Here is a 21,153-nt window from a genome sequence, read left to right as displayed (position 1 = left end):
CAAAAAAGTTGTAGTGCCCACCCATCCAACCTGTTGGCCCACTCAAAAATTGCCTTCTGGCTAGGCCACTGGCTCTGATAATGTACTTCTGAAAATGTACAATGTATAAGTGAAAATGAACAGGTCAATATTTAAACACTGTGGTGAGCATTTGTTTCAAATGTCAGCTACGCCATTTAAATAGTCCACGTATATTTGATGCTGCTATCCAGATAGATGGCAACCCTGAATATTTGTGGACAGCACCAACCACTGCTGTTATATGGACAGCAATGATATTCAGCCACTGTCCGTTTAGCAGAGGGGTTTAAGCTAGACCAGAAAGTTTTTTGGCCTATCTTGAACCATTTAGATGTATGGATTTCAGTATCACCGCTAACTATTTATTTGAATTTAGCTCACAGCCTTTTTATTCAGTAGTAGCTTGTGGTACGTGGCTTGTGGCTGGCTGCAGGACCTCACAGACACAGGCAAAGGACAGTTTACAGTCAAAGGAAAAGCTTTTGTTGATGAACAAGTAATCAAAGCAAGACAGTGTGTGCCTGTTACAGACTCATTTCCACCCTGGGCAACAACCACATTAACACTTCCTTCTCAACAGTTCTATCTTCTTCAGCACAGTTCCAGTTACTCATACATAAATCCAAGCTTGGCTCCAACTAGGACATTCAGGACCTGGGTCTTCACAGAAAAATAAAGGCCTTTCTTTACCTTTGCAGTCTTCTGCTCCTTCTCATGCAATCCCTGGGCTTCTACAGGGTGCAAACCTCTAAGCTAGAGCCATTCCTTACTTCCCTGGAACTCCTCCCCAGGTACTGCAGCCCAGCCAACACTTTAGGGAGAATTCCTTCACTTGGAGCCTCCTTCCAGGAGACCTCTGCACTTGGTATCTCTATCCTAGAGACCTCTATCCTTGGGGCCTCCCTGATCTGCTCTGCATTAACCACCCCTCTGACTGAGTCTCTGACGTGGCAGGTTAGTGTCATACTTCTTATTAGCAAAATGTTTTTTTTCTGTTTTGAGGTTAATGTCACCTGCCATAAGGTGACTAAACTGCAACCCTACCCCCCTATTTACTAAGCCTCACTAGCAGCTGCGATGCGCTAATGCTGACACAGCCCATTCACTTTGAATGGGCTGTGTCGGCATTGCCACGCGGCTTAGTAAACAGGGGGGATTGGTGAGGGAGTGTTCGTAGGGAAACCTGCTGCTGTACCACTCTCTCTCTCACATAGCTCAAAGTGAGTTACATTCAGGTACACTTGCAGGCTTATTTTCGAAAGAGAAAGAAGCCCATATTTCGACCCAAATCGGGAGATGGGCACCTTTCTCTCATGGGCGCCCAAATCGGTATAATCGAAAGCCGATTTTGGGCGCCTCCAACTGCAGTCTGTCGCGGGAACGAACAAAGTTGACGGGGGAGTGTTGGAGGCATGGTGAAGGCGGGACTGGGGCATGTTTATCGGCCGAGGAGAGCTGGGCGCCCTCGGCCGATAATGGAAAAAAGAAGAGCGGCAGTAGCGAGAATTTGGGCCGCTTTTTTTGGACCCTTTTTTTTCACGAACAAGTCCCCAAAAAGTGCCCCAACTGCCCAGATGACCACCGGAGGGAATCGGGGATGACCTCCCCTGACTCCCCCAGTGGTCACTAACCCCCTCCCACCAAAAAAAAAGAACTTAAAAAACTTTTTTTTGCCAGCCTGTATGCCAGCCTCAAATGTCATACCCAGCTCCATCACAACAGTATGCAGGTCCCTGGAGCAGTTGTTAGTGGGTGCAAAGGACTTCAAGCAGGTGAACCCAGGCCCATCCCCCTCCTACATGTTACACTTGTGCTGGTAAATGGGAGCCCTCCAAACCGCCCCCAAAACCCACTGTACCCACATCTAGGCATAGGAGCCAACTTTTCAAAATTATTGGGGGTGCTAAGCCCAATGAAAATAACCCCTCCGTGGACACATACAAGGAATTTTCTCAATATTGGGGGTGCTCAAGCACCCACAGCACCCACAGAGTCGGCTCCAATGCATCTAGGTGCCCCCCTTCACCCATACGTGCTATGGTAATGGTGTAGAGTTGTGGGGAGTGGGTTTTGGGGGGGATTTGGGGGGCTCAGCACCCAAGGTAAGGGATTTTGGAGGTATTTTAATTTTTTTTTTACTTTTTACAAGTGCCCCCTAGGGTGCCCGGTTGGTGTCCTAGCATGTGAGGGGGACCAGTGCACTACGAATCCTGGCCCCTCCCATGACCAAATGCCTTGGAGTTGTTCGTTTTTGAGCTGGGCGGCTTCGGTTTCCATTATCGCTGAAAACCGATACCACCCAGCTCAAATCTGCACAAATCCGATGCATTTGCCCGGCACCAATCGTATTATCAAAACAAAAGATGGACGCCCATCTTTTTCAAAAATACAGTCTGCCACGCCCCTTCGCGGACCCGTCCTTGGAGATAGTCACCCATGGAGATGGGCGTCCGCGTTCGATTATGCCCCTCTTGGTATTTCCGTGTTCTCACAGGGCTTACAATCTAAGGGGCATCTTTACTAAAGAGCATTAGTTGTTTGCACTTAAACGACTGAACAGCCAAAAGTAAGGTATGTTGGGATTGCTATTCAACATGATTTAACCAACCAGAAATGGCTCCTGGCTGGTTAAATCACTTGTTTGGGGCCAACCGGTCATTTTCAGTGGCACTTAACCAGTAAACGCTGCTGAAAATAGCTGGCTAATGCCAAACTCAAAACCTGCTATTTTGCGGGCGGAGTCAGCACTTGGCTGGTTAAGTGCTGATATTCAGAACTTAACCAGCCAAGTTAATTGCACAAACAGGACCTCATAAAAGTCAGTCCTGTCTTTATGCAGTGCCCCATAGCCATTACCCCTGGATTTTATATAACACAACTTAAGTTGCGCACGCAAATCCAGTCATATTCCAGATTTGCACATACAACTTATTTAGTTAACAGGCCACTCAGCGCTGATAATTGGCACTTAACAAGCAATTATTTACAATAATTGGCATTAATTAGAATTTATGCTCACAATGTGATGTGCATAAATTCTGCAATGTGATGTGCATAAATTCTAAGTAACATAGTTGAAAAGGGGGTGTGACCATGGCCGTGAAATGGGTGGGCCATGGGTGTTTCTCAAATCTATGTGCGTTATAGAATAAACCTTATCCGTGCCTAATTTAGGTGTTGGGATTTAAACCAAATTTTGCTTGGCGCAACTGCCTGCTACTAAATTTAATCACACAGACAGGCAATCAGCGTATTCTATGAACCACATGGAAATTTTGACCTATTCTATAAAGTAAGCCTAAATTTAGGCCTACCTTATAGAATACACCTAGGCGTATTTGTTTCCACGCTGGTTTTTCAGGCATCATAGAATCAAGCCCTACATGCTGAATATCTCACTATGTGTTAGCTGGCTCCGCAAACCTAGAAACTCAATGCCAGTGCCCAGACGTGGCTTGGCACCGAATTTCCAGCTTTAGTGCCTGCAGCAGTCAGGAAAATGCAGATTGCCGTAGGCTGAATATCAACCTTATTACGCGCAAAGGCTCTGTGGTAACTGTTGGGGCTTTGTCCAGTATTCCTGCTACAGTTTCCACGCAGACAAGTTCTTTACTTTCAGGTGCTAAGAGCACAAATGCACCTTCTGAGGTGGTGTTATGTTATCCTGTGTTTATTGCACATTTGACAGCACACACTACCTACCACATGCTTAGTGCAATGTGCAGGCCACAACCAATTTTTGCCATACCTCGCTGCATCTCACACTAAGCAGTTTTTTTTTTTTGTATAAGTACTGTTGATTGAAATTTTTTTTAAAGCACAACCAAAGACATTTATAAAAAAAAACAACTCTCTAAACAATCACAACTTCCCATTCGTCTTAACACCAATCTTCTCCCTTGACTTGACAGGGCTTCTCAACCCAGTCCTCGGGGCACACCAAGTCCCATTGGGTTTTCAGGATATCCACAATGAATATGCATGAGATAGATTGGCATGAACCAGTGGCGTAGCAAGGGGGGCGGGAGGGGCGGTACGCCCCGAGTGTCAGCTCGGGGGGGGGGGGGTGCTCCCTGCCAGCTCCCCCCCCCGGGTGCAGCACGATGACACCCCCCCCTCGGCGCATCAACACCCCCTCCCCCGACCAGTGCCTACCCTCCTCAGCTCCAACTAGCTCCCGCACCCTACCTTTAAAGAAATTTTGGAAGCCGTGGAGAGGCGAGGCGCAGCGCCTCGCGCCTGCATATAAAAGAAGCATGGATCGTCATCGGGCCTTCCCTCACACTGTCCGTCCCGCCCTCCGCTGACGCAACTTCCTATTTCCGCAAGGGCGGGATGGACAGCGTGAGGGAAGGCCCGATGACGATCCACGCTTCTTTTACATGCAGGCGCGAGGCGCTGCGCCTCGCCTCTCCACGGCTTCCAAAATTTCTTTAAAGGTAGGGTGTGGGAGCTGGTTGGAGGGAGGTGAGGAGGGTAGGCACTGGGTCTGGGGGGGTGTTGATGCGCCAAGGGAGGGTGTCATCGTGCTGCACCCGGGGGGGGGGGTGCAACGGCGAACTGCCCCGGGTGGCAGCCCTCCTTGCTACGCCACTGGCATGAACTTCCCCCTTGATATGCAAATCTATCTCATGCATTTTCTATATCCCTCCCAGTCCCCTGCCATGCCTCCTCCCCCTCCCCGCTTCTTCCCACCCAAACCAACACCTGTTGGTTCTTCAAACAGCTGGCCAGTTCTTTGCAAACCCTCTAGCGCTGGTCTTTTACTGTAGTGGCTGTTTGATTGCATGCTAGGTATTAGCACAGGTTTCGGTGTATTAACCTATGCTAACTGCTTAGCACACCTTAGCAAATATGCCCCATATGTTTGTAGATGAGGCAATGGAGGGTTAAGTGACTTGCTGAAGATCACAAGCAGCAGCAGTAAGATTTGAACTGTGCTTCCCTGGTTGTCAGCCCAGTATTCCAAACACCCACACTCCATCCCAGCATGGTGAGGGTAATTATATAAGTTGTCCATGTGTAAAGGCCAAGTAGGTACCTATTTCTATCCTATTTTTACAAAGATACATGAGACACCCACATTTTGTTAAAAAATGCTTGAGGCAAAGTTGCAGAAATTGCATCTAAACTGAAGATGCAAACATTTATACGTGCTTAGAAGCAGGCGTCAATGTTAGTGCATAAAATACCTGTGTAGAGTCCATATGCTAGTGCATATTTTATAAATATTACATGTGGAGGATCACGTGATGCACTGAGAGCAACAGCAGCGTTTAGGCTGTGCTCCGGGGTCCCCTCTCCATAATCGCAGTGCAGACTGTTCGAAATCTCCTCTGGGGCTATACTGATCCGGCGATCGGGTGCGCGAGAAGTGTATGGAAGCCTATTTGGTGCCGATGCCGCCCGGATCCGCAAAAAGAAGTGTTAAAGGCGAGAAAGGAAAGTCGCCATCGGCCTCGGCTGAATCCAAGATGGCGGACCCTACGAACGAGGCGCAACCAGAGTTTTCAGTGAAACAGCTTACCCAAATCACAAAAGCGGTTGAGGCGGCCCTGGAGCCCCGATTTGAGTCCCTTGCGGGGCAGCTGGGCCAGATGGAGGCGCGAATCACGGAGACGGTGAGGCGGACAACAGAACTAGAGAACCGCGTGTCGGAGGCGGAAGACACATGGAACAAAAGCACGCCGGCGCTCAAAGTTCTGGAAGAGAAAGTAAGAACGCAAGGCGAAAAGCTTGAAGATTTGGAGAGTAGGGCCCGCCGCTCAAATATAAGAATAGTGGGGATACCAGAATCGACCCCAGAAAAGAATCTGGGGGCCCTCCTTGAAACATGGCTGCAACAGGAGTTCGCGCTCTCAGATAGTCGCGGGGCCTTTTGTATTGAACGGGCGCACCGCTTGGGCAGATTCCAAAAAGAGACCTTGAAACCAAGAGTTGTAATTGTGAAAATTCACAATTACATACACAAGGAAGAAATAATGCAAGGATACAGAGCTAAAAGAGACTCCTTAAGATATAACGGAGTACCGATATTGATCTTTCCGGATTACCCAGCGGGCGTCCAGGAAAAAAGACGACGCTTCCACCCAGTGTGCTCGAAGTTAGTGGAGAAAAAGATCCGCTTCACACTAGCCTTTCCCGCAACCTTAAAGATTTATCTTGGTGGCAAGTGGAACAACTTTGACTCAGACAAGGCTGCGATGGAATACATTAATAAACAACAGTCCGACCTTAACAGTGAGACTTGAGTGAGCCCAGACACAAAGGAGGACAACGAGGCGGTAACTGTACAAGAGTGATAAAACTGGACTGTTTTGGGACAGTGAACGAGAGGGGAATTTATTTGTTTACACATTTCTATGCTGTCTTGGTTTTTGAGGCATTAGGTATAAGTAGAAGTAAGGGATGTGTAGGTACTTTAATGGGGGAGGGGACCCTTTGCATTAAAGTGAATCCCAGCGATGCATGCAAAATCATCGCCAAGGGCAATGGGATGTTCGGGGCAGGGAGGGGGGGTGGGAGGGGCAGAGGGGGCTGGGTTTAGAAAGGGGATAGAGGAACCTTGTGAGCCATACCACAACATTCTCAGAGGGCAGGGAACACAGCAGGTTTTGTTTACTGTGACCAGGGCCAAAGATGGCATCTGGGTGTGGGGGAGGGGCTGGGCTCCCATACCCGTAGAGTCGGTCCACAGGATGTCAGTGGCAAGATTACATACTCATAAGGGATTGCTTCCTATAAATTTATAACCTGGAACGTGGGGGGGATTTCCTCCCCCATAAAACGTAAGAAGGTCCTTACACACTTAAAGCGGCTTAATGCTGACATAGCTTGTCTTCAAGAGACCAGATTGTCCGCTGAAGAACACGAAAAGCTCAAGAAAATGTGGGTGGGCCAAGTAGACTATGTATCCTCGGGTCAGAGAAGAGGGGGGGTGGCAATTTTATATCGCAAGCATTTAGTGTACTCATCAGAAATTGTGTTTAAAGACGAGGAGGGGCGTTATCTGATGGTCAGGTTGAATATTCAGGGCAAAGAACTGTACTTGTTGTCAATATATGCTCCCACCCCCCAAACACCTGATTTTTTTCCTGAGTTGATGCGGGCTCTCCTCCCGTTTAGAGACCAGGAGATAATTCTTGCAGGGGATATGAATGCAATCATGGACAATGAGGTGGATTGCACGGGGAGGAGGAACATGAGGGCAGATAATAGTAGGGGGAAGGACTTACTATCCTCTTTCGTGACATCTCTTGGGTTAATAGACACATGGAGAGCTCTACACCCAGAGGGCAAAGACTTCACACACAGATCCCGCGCACACGGGACTTGAGCACGCTTAGATTACATTTTTGTGTCAGCATCTTTGTTCCCAGGTACTACGGAGGCCTCCATAGAACAAATTATAATCTCTGACCACTCCCCGATGAAGATTACCATAGAATTTGGGGGCGGGGACTCACACAACGAAGCACTGGAGGTTTCCGGGCTACCTGGTGAAGGACGTGGATTTCACCAGTTTCCTTAAAAAAAAAATGGGAGGAGTTCTCTCTCCACAACCAGCAGCACAGGGGGGACCCAGTCTTGTATTGGTGCACGGCAAAGGTAGTGATGAGGGGAGAAGTGATCTCTTACATGGCGGCCAGAAAGAAAAAAGTGGCCGCTAGTATCATTAATCTGACAGCGCAACTGAGCGACGCCAAGCGCAAATTCATTACCTCCCCCTCACAGACACACAGGGACAATTATGAAGCGCTGCAAGTTACCATAAATTCCTTAATACAAGAACAAACACAAAAGAATATTACCTATCACAAATTTAGATTGCATAAGTATGGGAATAGGCAGGGAGGTCTGTTGGCCAAGATGGTTAGCCCCCCGACTGGAAATCGCACTATCACTACACTGAAGGACCCGCAGGGGAACATCCATAATAAAACTAATGAGATACTGAGGCTGTTGCAAGAATATTTTAGAAACTTGTATACAGCTGCGGGCCCGGCCCCCATGGCGGAGGTGGATAGGTTTCTGTCCAGATCAGGGTTGCCCAGGTTAGATGAGGGGACCCGAGCTGCCTTGGAATTGCCCCTGCAGCTAAAAGAACTTCAAAATGCTATTCGTAGCCTTAAGCTGGGGTCGGCCCGGGGATAGATGGATTCTCGGGGGAATTTTACAAAACATTACAGTTGTCCATAGTCGCACCTTTAATGGAGTACTACCAGGCAGTGATAGACGATGGGAGGCTCCCACAGCATGAAAACACGGCACTGATTACAATCTTACTTAAACAGGGCAAGCCGGCGGGGGATCCTGACTCCTATCGCCCCATTTCTCTAATCAATGTAGACGTCAAACTACTAGCAAAGATACTGGCTAATAGATTAGCAGCGAATATCTCAGATCTCATAAGCCCAGCACAGGTGGGGTTCATTCCCAAACGTCATTCTGTCCGACACGTGCGGAGAATTCTCTTAGCCATGGCCCTTTGCAATGGTCAAAAAGAACCTGGTATGCTAGTAAGTCTAGACGCAGCGAAGGCTTTTGATCATGTGGACTGGAGTTATCTGTTCAGGGTGTTGGAGTGGATGGGGTTCCCAGAAGGATTTGTTCGCCCTATAAGAGCCTTATATGAAGGACTAGGTGCACAAGTGGTAGCAAATGAGGAGAGATCTGATTGGTTCCCGGTTTGCAGGGGAACAAGGCAGGGGTGCCCCCTGTCACCCTTCTTGTTCGATCTTTCCTTGGAGGCCCTGATATGGGCGCTGAATGGTGCCGATGAAATTAGGGGGGTGAACATTGCTGGTGAAGAGGTGAAAACCTTGGCTTATGCGGATGACATTCTGCTGGTCTTGCGGGAGCCTCAGGCGTCTTTGCGACATGCCTTGGAAGTTGTGAGGCGATATGGGGCTCTTTCGGGGTTTTCGCTGAACCTCCAGAAGTCATGCGCACTCGCCTTAGATGTAGGGCTACAACACACATGGCAGGGGAGCTTCCCGCTACGCTGGGTAGATACAAAACTAAAATATTTGGGGATAATAATCCCTCGGGATCTGTCGACCCTATACAAACTCAATATTGGCCCAATGATGGAAAGTATGAAACTAAAATTGGCATTGTGGCAGGCTCTCCCGCTCTCCCTGTGGGGGCGGATTGCACTCTTTAACATGCTTATGGCCCCGAGGTGGCTTTACCTTTTCCAACAGCTCCCACTGTTTTTGAAAGGGAAAGAAGAACGGGTTTTAAACAGGCTGTTGAAAAATTTTCTCTGGCGGGGGAAACGTCCTAGATTGCCCTTATCAGTAGTCTTCACCCCCAAAGAACAGGGTGGGATGGGGCTTTTGAGTTTAAGGTACCTTTCGATCACATGCGCTATGAGGCATGTCAACGATTGGTTTCGGGGAACGGCTGAGTTTTCCAACACGGTGGCTGAGACGACAATCTTCCCTGGGACACATTTTAGTTATCTCCTGCACACGGGTTCTCGCTTACCGCCCTTAGCATACCACCGCCATCCCTTATTGTATTCACTCAGAGCTACTTGGAGGTGGGTGTGTAGGAGACACAATTTCAATGCCAAAGTCACACCGTTGCTTTCTATATGTAACAATCCAGAGTTTCCTCCGGGGCTGGGTGCTAGTGTCTTTGGCCGGTGGAGGAACAGAGGGGTTGTTTATTTGTCTCAAGTAGTTAATGAAGAGGGGCAACTCAAAACACTGGCTGCTCTCACAGAAGAGTTTGGCATTCCTGGCACACACTATTTTGCGCACACACAATTAAAGCACTATGTGTCCTCTCTCACGTGGTCTGACCTCACAGAAGATGTAGTAGATATTCTTACAGAGAATTATTCGCTTGGGGCACAAGAATCTGTCCCCCTGCGGTTTCATCTTCAGCAGCTAAAGGACTCCACCCAAGAAATAGATTATATGCGGCTGGCTGCAAGCTGGTCAGAGGACTTGGGGTGTACGCTTACTCTGGAGAATTGCAAGAACTTCATTAGGAAAATTCACTTACAACACCTGTCAGTCCCACAGTGTGAAAAGTTATATAGATTCCTTTTGAGGACATACTTGGCACCAAAGAGAGTAGCTCGTATAACTGAAGCTTGTGATGGGACCTGTACCAGGTGTGGGAGTGGGTCAGCCTCACTGGGACATATGTTCTGGCTCTGTCCTTCGGTGCAGCAATTCTGGGGGGATATTCTTCACTCTCTGCACTCACAGTGGGGGTGCTCATTAGTGTGTGACCCTCTGATTCTATTTTACATCTACAAATTTACAGAGAGACCGCCACCCGGGTTTAAGAGATATGTACAGTGGGCGATGCTATTTGGGATTTCCACAATTCTGAAAACCTGGCGGTCGGAGTTGAGACCACCTATGCCACTCTGGCGTGCCCTGATGATTCAGCAAATGAAGCTTGATAGATGCAGGGTGCGGACACTGGACAGTGAGGAAGGGGAGGCGTTCCGTAAACTATGGGAACCTTTGTGGCTGACCATGCCCTCACGAGCGAGAAGCTATATCTTGAACATCTGACTGACTCACAAGGGGGGGGGGGACATGGGGAGAGGGGGGGAGTTATTTGTTTAGGTTTTGGGGTTGTAAAGTTTTTTGGTTAATGGAAACTCAACATGGCTGTTATATGCTGTACTGTCTTATTTTGTGCTTGTGATGTACTATGCAGCATATGTTGACAATAAAAATGATTACACATAAATATTACATGTAAATTGCAATTCTGACTGTGCTTCACCCAAACTCCACTCCTTAACATGTCTATACATGGACTGCATAAAAACATGCACCTCCTTGTCACTGCACATAACCACTCGGGTGATGTTATAAATCCCTTTTACATATACAAAAAAGGTCTTTATGCTCAAATACTTTTCATACTGAAACAGGCTCGGAAATCAGGAGACGAAAGACAAATTTGGTTCCAAAGGCAGGACAGCTTTATTGCTAGCAATTGAACAGCACTGAGTAATCTCGGGATACTGCTCCCCGAGCGTCACCTGACACCCGTTCTTATACACTCTTATCAGTAGTCATGCGCAGTTACAGACAGAGGATCTTACACAGAACCCAGGAAACGAAACTTATCTTTGGCTTTGCACACAACCCTCTATTCCCAACACTGGCCTCTAGTCTATTCACAGTTATTTGGCATTGCATATACCATATAAGGCAATATACTGATAAGCAGTACAAGTTCCAGCTGGTTTCTGCAAAATCTAACTTCTAGTATAAACTGCAGCGAAACAGTAACTTATTTCAGTGTTCCAGCACATTTACACAATACAGCCTCTATGCAGGGATCACGAGACTGGGCTGGCAGAGCCAGCTGCCCTAAATTGCTGACTACTACAATTTGTTATCTAGCTGCTGGTTAACAAATACATGCTACTAGTAAAAGTCTAAACTGCACAGGTTCTAGTCTTAGTCTAGGCTTATTATATGTAAGGCACAAAAGGTCCAGAGCATCAGTAAAGTATGGCTAAAAGACCAAAAGCAGAGTTAGAGTCCATAAGTATAAGTCCATCAGTAGGCACAAAACATGAGGTTGTTCTGGTGGTCATTAGTATTCATAGTATTCGAGTAGTATCCGGCGTTCCACCCCTTCATTCCCCCCTTTTGATACTTGAACATCCATCTGGTGGAAAGTATCACTTCCATGAACCCTGAAAAAGGAAAGAAAGGACAAGGATAGTTAGAGAGGGAGGCAACAAGCGAGCCCTAAGCCCTTGCGCAGCCGTTGGTTGCTTCGCCGGGGTTGAGACGGAGGGCCCCTAGTGGAATCCCCCCCCCTTTGTATCCGGTCTTATGCTGACACAAGGGTACTGGCCCCTTAAGTGACTCAGGAGGTGAAAGGTGCACGTCAGCCACAAGGTGCTTCATCGTCAGCTTCATCAGACTGGGGAATGGGGGAGTACATCTGGAGAGCCATAAGTTGGGCAGCAGCACGGCGGTCAGCGATGCTTTCCATGGTGGAGCGGAGACACCTGAAAACTAAGGGGAGAGACAAGGGTATTAATAAGCAGGACAACAAGAACAGGCCCCCCCCCCTGACGAGGATACTCTTGAGGCTCCCAGAGGTCGGTAGCCAGTTGGTTAAAGAGGGATCGGTTAGCTCTCTCCACTATTCCACTGCTCTGGGGTCTCCATGCACAATGCAACTTCCAATCGAGACCCAGCCTTGTACTGAGTTGTTGTGTTACTTCGCTGGCGAATGCAGGACCGTTGTCGGAGTTTATCTGTCTGGGAAGGCCGTATCTCAGCAGGAGGTGATGGATCAATAAGGAAGTGACTTGTTTCGCCATCGGCCATCCTCTTGCCACGTTGTCCATGCCCTTGGAGAGGTATGCTACAGGGCGTTGCCAGGTGCCGACCAGTTGGGTGAGGACTCCAAGTGCCAATCCCTTCTTTTCGTCGATGAACAAGTGGAACGGCTTAGTCACATCTGGCAGTCCGAGCGCTGGTGGGGCCGCAAGGGCATCCTTGAGGTCCTGAAGGGCTGTCAGTTCGCTTTTCTCCCACCGGAGATCTTGGCCCTCGAGTTCAGGCCCCTTCAGTTTGGCATACAAACTGTGGGTCAGGATAGCAAAATTGATGATCCAAATGCGGCAATATCCAGCGGCTCCGAGGAGTGCCCGCAGTTCCTTCTTATTTGCAGGAGTGGGTTGGTTGCGGATAGCTTGGGTTCGGGGGGGGTACCGAGCCTTCGGGTTCCTTCTCGTAGGCGAAAACCCAGGTATTCGACTTCGATCTCGCATATCTGGGCCTTTTTCTGGCTGGCTCGGTACCCCTGGGCTTCCAGGGTCTTCAAGAGGTAGAGGGTAGCTTCAGCACATTCGGTGAACATTTCACGGGCCAGCAACAGGTCATCCACGTATTGGCCGACCGGCCCATACTCGTCCTGATACGTCTTCAGGTCCTAGGCGAGTTGGTCACCGAAGAGGGTAGGTGAGTTCTTGAACCCCTGGGGAAGCCGGGTCCATGTGAGTTGCTGTTTATTTCCAGTCTGTAAGTCTTCCCACGTGAAGGCAAACAACTTTTGGCTGTCGACAGCAAGAGGGATGGAAAAGAAGGCGTCCTTCAAATCAATGACACTGTACCACTTGGTCTGGGATGGCACTTGGGCTAGGATGGAGTATGGGTTTGGTACGAGGGCAACTATGTAGGCTACCTGGTTGTTGACTTTCCTTAAGTCTTGGACGGGCCTGTACTCGGGGGTTCCTGACTTCTGGTAAATTTCAAGACTCCCTGTTGGGGGAGTTTCTGTAAATGCGGGGGTTTCTTCAGGGAGATGGATGAGGAGTAGGTTCAGGAGGGTAGGGTTCTTGACAGGCTTTCTTGGCTGCCTCGTCCGCACGTCGGTTGCCCCGGGCTATGGAATCTGTCTTCCCTGTGTGGGCCCTACAGTGCATCACAGCGACTTTTCTTGGCTTCCACACAGCTTCAAGCAGGTGACAGATTTCAGGGGCATTTGCAGCCCGCTGTCAAGAACCTTCAGGCGAACACTACACAATCAACAGGTCACCAACGTACTGGACACCCGGTCCATATTTGATCTGGCACATCATCAGATCTCTGGCGGGTTGCTATGTCGAGCTGCATAGGGTATACTGTGTGTGGGACTGGATGAACTTTAGGATCTTGTGTTCGCAACATGAGACAATACATGCGATCCTGAAACAATATCATACAGGAAACAGTCAGTGGCTTCAGAGGCGTTACTGATGATGCCTATACCAAGTAAGCAAAAAGAAATCATTACAATTGAGAATGTATAGCAATATTCCTATATGGACCACCAGTTCAAATGCTGGCCTAGAGTTTAGCAGTCTATCTAACAAAATGAGTTCAACCAAAATCCCCTTCCAGCATTGGTGCAACCTTAACAGAGTTGTTTTGGGATATAAAGGTTACAATTCTAGAAAGTTCATTGCAGTAATAGGCAACAACCCGGAGAACAGAGGAGAATGCGGTGGCCAGGTCTGTTTCAGGAATGGTGGACAGCAGGCCTTAACACAGACTGGTGCCATCAGGGATCACAGTCAAATGATGTCACGTCCTGCCTGCCAACTAAGGTGAGAGGACAATTTGATGAACCTGAAAAACAAGAAAGAGGACTCCAAACGATACAGGGCCTCTATGTAGGCCTCAGGGCATAAATGATAATAATTCACTCAATATCTGGTCAAACCCTTAACAAAATGCCATTAGCTTACTTCTATACTCAAATTTCATGCTTCTTTTGATAGGTAATACAGAATAAAATGAATTGCTATTCTGTGGCCTATCCCCAAACAGTATAGTCCTGTTGAAACACTCCCACATATATCCACTTCCACAACCCTTCTATCTGACTTACAAGTGTACTTTCATAGCACATAATCATGTACTCCTGCCATGTGGTTATTCACACTATTCACACAACTTGCACATTGGCAGTATATCTTTTACAAGCTTCAAACATCTCAGTAACCTGTCAATGACTGGGAACTTGCTTCCATCTTCTTCACAATGTGATGCCCTATGATTTAAAACTTACATTTAGATCTTTATCATGGTACACCTCACCTCTCTGGACAACCTGGTTTAAGCGTCCAGCTAAAATCATGAGACATATGATTTATGGAGAAAAGTTAGAACAAGGATGATGTCAGCACGTAGGCAGGTGCCTAGAAATGTTCTATAGCAGCACAAAGCATTCTCATTCAAGGTACATTAACAACTTCTTAATCTGAACATTCAGCTAAATTCCTTTACCCTGGAGGGGGCAATATCTCTGGAGTCACAATTGCCCAAGGTAAAGTAACACAGATATATTTATCACAAGCATGATGAATTAAACACATTAAGTAGGTTAGTAGACAAACGGTTCCTTGCATAAATCACATTATTAAAACAAAAGTCTGTAATTGTGAGTCTTATCTATCTGCCCTAGTCTAGACCGCAAGCTCCTCTGGGCAGGGACTGTCTTCTTTTTTTTTTTTTTTTTTTTTTCCTTTCTTTCTTTCCCAAAGCAACTTGTGCATGTAATACACACAAAGATCAGCAGAGGGAGCAAGTCATCAATAAAAGAAAGAAGAGTGACGTCATAAGCAAACAACTGAACACTGAAAATCCACATGAAACCTTATCTCTCTGAAATCTCAATTACCTGGGGTACAGAACATACACGTGGGATATTTCACCAGACAAACATTTATTGTACAAATCCTACTGAGGTATGTACAGAGCATAGGCAAGAAATAGTCTGCAAGTCTCATGAATAACTTAGGAATTTGCATCCCTCCTCTGCAGTGGAGGAAAACAAATTTAGTGCAATACAATTAAGCAGCTGTGATTTGCACTGCCTACGAGACTCATAAGGTTTGCATAAAAGGCAACTGCTCATGGCTACAGGCAGCTGATATGTCCCTGAAGAAAAGCACAAACTGGACCCCTTTTTTTTTTTTTTTTTTTCCCAAATGCAGGGTTTGTTTAAACTGAATGTAAACAAGCTGCCACAAGCTCTCTCGGTAACTTTGACATAAGCTACAAATCTGAGTTTTAAAATCCAATGTTTTAGCTTTTGGGGTGTGGGATACCTTCTGTAGTTTTCTTTACATTCTTTAGGGACTATGGTCAGTAAATGAACACGATACCATAAATCTCACAGTAAATTACAACAGATGCACCGTGCTTTGAACCCAAGTGCAGCATGGAGCTATAAGAATACAAATATTAAATCTAATGTAATAAAAGAGAAACAAAGTGAGGCAACCCAGGCAGTTGCCTAGAAGGGCACTGGGATAGCACAAAATCCTGGTATACAAGGTATATAAAATTTGTAATAACTACACAATCCAAAACTCAGCTAAATAATTCCTATTTATTTATTTTAAACCTCAGAAAATGCCGTCATGCACCTTTCAGTAAATCACAAAGTTGAAAGTTAACATAGCGTGACAAAAACAGCTGGAGGAAAATCAAGGCTGCATTCCTGAAGGGAGGCTTTACATTTAACCTCCGTAATACTATACCCATAAGACTTAAAGAAAAGCATGAATTGTCATACCCTTTTTAACAACCAGATTCAAGAAAGATAAACAACATTATCCCCAGCAACGAAATCCTGGTGCTGCATATACAAAGCTTGCACCGTCTGCTGTAGAATACATAGTTCTCCTGTTTCAGAGAAACAAAATCTTATCTCTCTATGTAAAAGGCAACACGTCAAAACGTCATGACGTCGAGGGCGGAGCTATAACACTCGAGGGCCGAAATGCGAGGCAAACGCGAACCCCAAACAAGTAACGCAAGTAGCTCCGAGGGACGGAGGGAGGGGGCCCCTTGCTAGCGTCCGTTTCATTGCACTCAGAAACGGGCATTTTTTTTTTTTCTAGTATCTTATAATAACTTCTAACATGATGCAACGGTTAAGTTCAAAGGCTCATATCACTCTGTTAACATGCACCCGGAGTAATTATTTCCTCGAGCCCACTCCCACCACCGGCTGTGGTCTTATGAGTGGGTCCCAAACCCTGGACTGCTTTTACGCTATAGCAGCCTAAGACAACAAAAAACCTGCACTCCTCAGCTGCTGAACAGTTTATCTGGTTCTCAAGCACGTTATCTAAACACATTCCATTCTACAGCTCATGCAGCTCGTGTACACAAGGTCATGGAATCTGCAGTTCAGAGAAGCCTGAGAGTCTACATTTTCATATGCCACAAGAAACCCTCCCATTCGCCGTTCGGTTTCGTCGTCGGAGCCTAGTGAGTTTCAGGACCTAGTCCGTATTACCAATAGTCCGTATTAGTCACTGGCTAAAAGAGGGTGATCACGCCTCTTCTTCGGTCCTTACTGGGCCGGTCACTACGTAGAGTATACTCGCCTGTCCGCCGGGGTCGCAGGCCGCGCCGTCGTACGCTTCTCCCTGAAATAGAAAAAGGTGTCTTGCCGGAACCTCACAGCCCCACTGCCAGCCAGCCAGTGTCGGCCAGTCCTCCGTCCGGGTGGACACTGAACTCAGTGGTGGCCACTTACCGCCCGGTTCGGAGGAGCTGACCTCCCTGGCACAACCGTGCAGTGGGGGAGGGGAAAGAATATAATCCATTTCCCTTTTGTACTCCTGGCTGGGCTCGTCAATGAAACAGGCTCGGAAATCAGGAGACGAAAGACAAATTTGGTTCCAAAGGCAGGACAGCTTTATTGCTAGCAATTGAACAGCACTGAGTAATCTCGGGATACTGCTCCCCGAGCGTCACCTGACACCCGTTCTTATACACTCTTATCAGTAGTCATGCGCAGTTACAGACAGAGGATCTTACACAGAACCCAGGAAACGAAACTTATCTTTGGCTTTGCACACAACCCTCTATTCCCAACACTGGCCTCTAGTCTATTCACAGTTATTTGGCATTGCATATACCATATAAGGCAATATACTGATAAGCAGTACAAGTTCCAGCTGGTTTCTGCAAAATCTAACTTCTAGTATAAACTGCAGCGAAACAGTAACTTATTTCAGTGTTCCAGCACATTTACACAATACAGCCTCTATGCAGGGATCACGAGACTGGGCTGGCAGAGCCAGCTGCCCTAAATTGCTGACTACTACAATTTGTTATCTAGCTGCTGGTTAACAAATACATGCTACTAGTAAAAGTCTAAACTGCACAGGTTCTAGTCTTAGTCTAGGCTTATTATATGTAAGGCACAAAAGGTCCAGAGCATCAGTAAAGTATGGCTAAAAAGACCAAAAGCAGAGTTAGAGTCCATAAGTATAAGTCCATCAGTAGGCACAAAACATGAGGTTGTTCTGGTGGTCATTAGTATTCATAGTATTCGAGTAGTATCCGGCGTTCCACCCCTTCAATACTTTACCCTCTACATGGATAGTGCCGTGCAGTTAGATAGAATTTTCAGCAGTATTATCATTTAGTGTGGCTGAAAATTCAGATAGGGGACTTTCCATACAGAGGCGGCTGCTAAACAGATAAGTTCCTTTGAATATTCAGCCTGAAATATTTAAGAAACAGTTGGGCACTGAGGGTAGAAGGTATTTGAAATATCAGTGGATTACTGTGTAGTGTAGATTAATCATAGCACCAGGCAGGGTAAACTTTCTTTTAAGCCATTCATATCACTCAGGAGATCATATGTAAATGACAAACAACTCAGGGGTGTAGCCAGACACCTAATTTTGGGTGGGCCTGAGCCCAAAGTGGCTGGGCACAAGAAATCTGCATCCCGTCCGGCATCTCTTCCTCCCTTGCCCCCCAGGTGATCAGGGATCTCTTAACTCCACTTTCCCAACCATGCCTTTTAGTTCCCTTGCTGGAAGCAAGCAGTGACTCATACCTGCTGGTCTCGCTGGCCCCAAGCCTTCCCTCTGATGCAACGTTTTGGTCTAGGAAGTTGTATCAGATGGAAGGCTCAAGGCCAGTGCTACCAATGGGTATGAGTTGAGTTCACTGCTGGTGATGAACTGAAGGATTTAAAAGGTACCAGGAGGTTGAGGGAGCAGTGTTAAGAGATCATTGATCACCTGGAGGTCAGGGGAGGGAGAGATGCCGCAAGTCTTCAGCTGGCAGGGTTGGGGATCCCCACCAACCACATCACAGTTGTGCCACTGCTGGGTGGGCCTGAATTCAAAGTGCCTTAGCCCACCCGGGCTCACCTGTGACTACACCACTGGAACAATATCGGCTATGAAAATCTAAACAGAGGCACATCACACACCCAAGAGAGCTAATAGAATTAATTTTATTCCCCAAAATTACACAGAACCCAAAAGTGATTTCACAGAGCTTGCCTCAAAAATTACAAACTGTACTTCTTCCACTAGCGCCCCCCCCCCCCCTTCAGTGTTTTCATGCAGATGTGCACATCCTTATAGGCCATAAATCATGTTTGTGTTCCATAGATAATAGCAAACGTATTTGTTCTTTTGTTTTTTAAATGTAGATCTTACAAATAATCAAATTCACAAAATTGTCATGTCCTTTAAATTGGAAATTTTTTTTTACAGCTTGCATGCTTCCTTTTTGGCCAGTCCTCCTCTATCCATTTCAGCAGTACTTTTTGGACATCAACCCTGTTATAGAGCTTACACAGCTCAATCAGTTCTTCCACAGTCCTGTCACTGTACCGTAGCAAGAACTCCAGGGTAGGGCTTTGTTGTCTCTGCTCTAGGAAACAGAGTTCATCGTACGTCATCCCCCATTTGCTAGCAAAATTTCTCCAGTTTTTTACAGTGGAATGGCATGGATCCAGCTTAATCCTTAGCAGGTATAGCATGTCCTCATCATTCAACAAATCACTGATGGCTGGAGTGGAGAGCAAGGCGATAGGACATTTGCAGTTTTGATAGGATGTGTCCTGGCAGGGCTTCATCGTTATCAGATCTAAAATTAATACATATATTTAAAACATTGTGAATTTTTTTCTTTATTTTCATGCTTACATAAGTACATAAGTACATAAGTAGTGCCATACTGGGAAAGACCAAAGGTCCATCTAGCCCAGCATCCTGTCACCGACAGTGGCCAATCCAGGTCAAGGGCACCTGGCACGCTCCCCAAACGTAAAAACATTCCAGACAAGTTATACCTAAAAATGCGGAATTTTTCCAAGTCCATTTAATAGCGGTCTATGGACTTGTCCTTTAGGAATCTATCTAACCCCTTTTTAAACTCCGTCAAGCTAACCGCCCGTACCACTTGGTTTATATAAAATGCGTACTTTAATAATAGCCATTATGCAACTATCTTTGTTACCTAGTGATCTTATTTTAAACTTCAACATAATAGATATCTGGTGCTTGAAAAACAAACAAACAAACAAACAAACAATTGTAGTCAGTGGCATCCCTACCATTAAGCCACCTGAGGTAGGGGCCTCAGGCAGCACTCTCATGAGGTGGCTTCTCCCCACGCCCTGCCATCCCCAACTCCTTTCTCCCAAATTACCTTTTTCTTTTCTTGTTTTTCAAAAGAAGGCGGCAGCAGCGACTCCCATAGGCTGCCCTGCCGCCGGTCCTGGCCCTTTCACTCTACTGCGGGCGGCCTGCTTCTGAGGAAAGAAGAAATTACATCAGAGAGCCAGGCTGCCCGCAGTAAAGAGAAGGAGCCAGGACCAGCGGCAGGGCAGCCTAAGGGAGTTATTGTCACCAGCTTCTTTTGAAATACAAGAAAAGTAAAAGGTAATTTCGGGGAAGGGGGTTGGGAAGGGAAGGGAACAGAGGGAAGGGCAGGGCAGCGGTGGAGGAGTCAACACGACAGCTTATTTTCTGCCTCAGGCGGCAGATTGTCTTGGACCACTCCTGATTGTAGTTCTTGAACACAAAGGGGTCAGCTTTTTTTTTTTTAAGGCCAGAACACCTAACTGTAATGGAAGGATTTTAAAAATTACTTTCAAACTCTATCAGAGTGACTGACAGTGCACTTTCTCATTAAAGTGTATAATTCTGTTTGTGTGAAAATGATTTGGAATGTGTAAGAAAATAAGACACAGCTCTAATTAATTTGGTATGTGAAGGGAAAGGTGGAGCCTGTTTCGAGTTCAGACTGGCCACCTGGACTGAGAAAAATGTGCCCACATTCCCACAGTATGGCTTGTTTACCAAAACAGAGAAACTCTCAAGCATTCTGTAATTTTCCTTAGCTCTGAACATGAGTTCTAAGCCTAATAAAAAGGGAAAATTTTGCCAGTGAAATGGGAAGCTCATCTATGGATGGACATATCACAGAGAAAGTCCGCTCCTGGTCACGAGACTCTGGCTTCGCTAAAAAAGTGGCTTCTCTCAGCTGATGTAAAAAGCCTGGGTGATGTAAGGACCAGTGATGTATGTATAGTTTATTATTGCTTCTTTTCCTGGTCTAGAAACTCCTAGCTTTGCTTGGATGTAGTGACCAGTGATGTAATGGTTGTTTCTTTTTAACTATAGATAGGTATTTTTTCTTTTTAGGTTTTTATCTTAATCATTGTGTATCTTAGACAATAATGAACCTCTAATAAAAGTCTCATTTACCTAATACAAATCCAAAAGATTCCATAGTAATTACTGAGTAGTCTGTGTCAATGAGGCAGGCTGTAAAACCAGGTCAAAACACTAACTTAAGGGCCTTTTTA

General features: G+C 46.5%; 1 protein-coding gene and 1 long non-coding RNA gene across 6 annotated transcripts in view; one reads left to right on the top strand and one right to left on the bottom strand.

The window, feature by feature from the left end:
* LOC115466691 overlaps positions 1–21,153 on the top strand; it is a 62,334-nt gene that overhangs the window by 20,404 nt on the left and 20,777 nt on the right. The gene's annotated exons all lie outside the window — the stretch shown is intronic.
* Positions 18,781–21,153, bottom strand: part of EDARADD (EDAR associated death domain) — a 129,585-nt gene continuing 127,212 nt past the window's right edge. For all 5 annotated transcript variants that reach the window (XM_030198106.1, XM_030198109.1, XM_030198104.1 and 2 more), the window contains one exon: positions 18,781–19,427. In XM_030198106.1, coding sequence (XP_030053966.1) covers positions 19,027–19,427 — 401 coding nt within the window. In that variant the 3' untranslated portion in view covers positions 18,781–19,026. The remainder of the gene's footprint in view (positions 19,428–21,153) is intronic.

The sequence above is a fragment of the Microcaecilia unicolor genome, chromosome 3 (assembly GCF_901765095.1).
Source record: "Microcaecilia unicolor chromosome 3, aMicUni1.1, whole genome shotgun sequence".
NCBI classification, from domain to species: Eukaryota; Metazoa; Chordata; class Amphibia; order Gymnophiona; family Siphonopidae; genus Microcaecilia; species Microcaecilia unicolor.
Note: the sequence above shows the minus strand (reverse complement) of the source record. Positions and strands in the feature narration are given on the sequence as shown.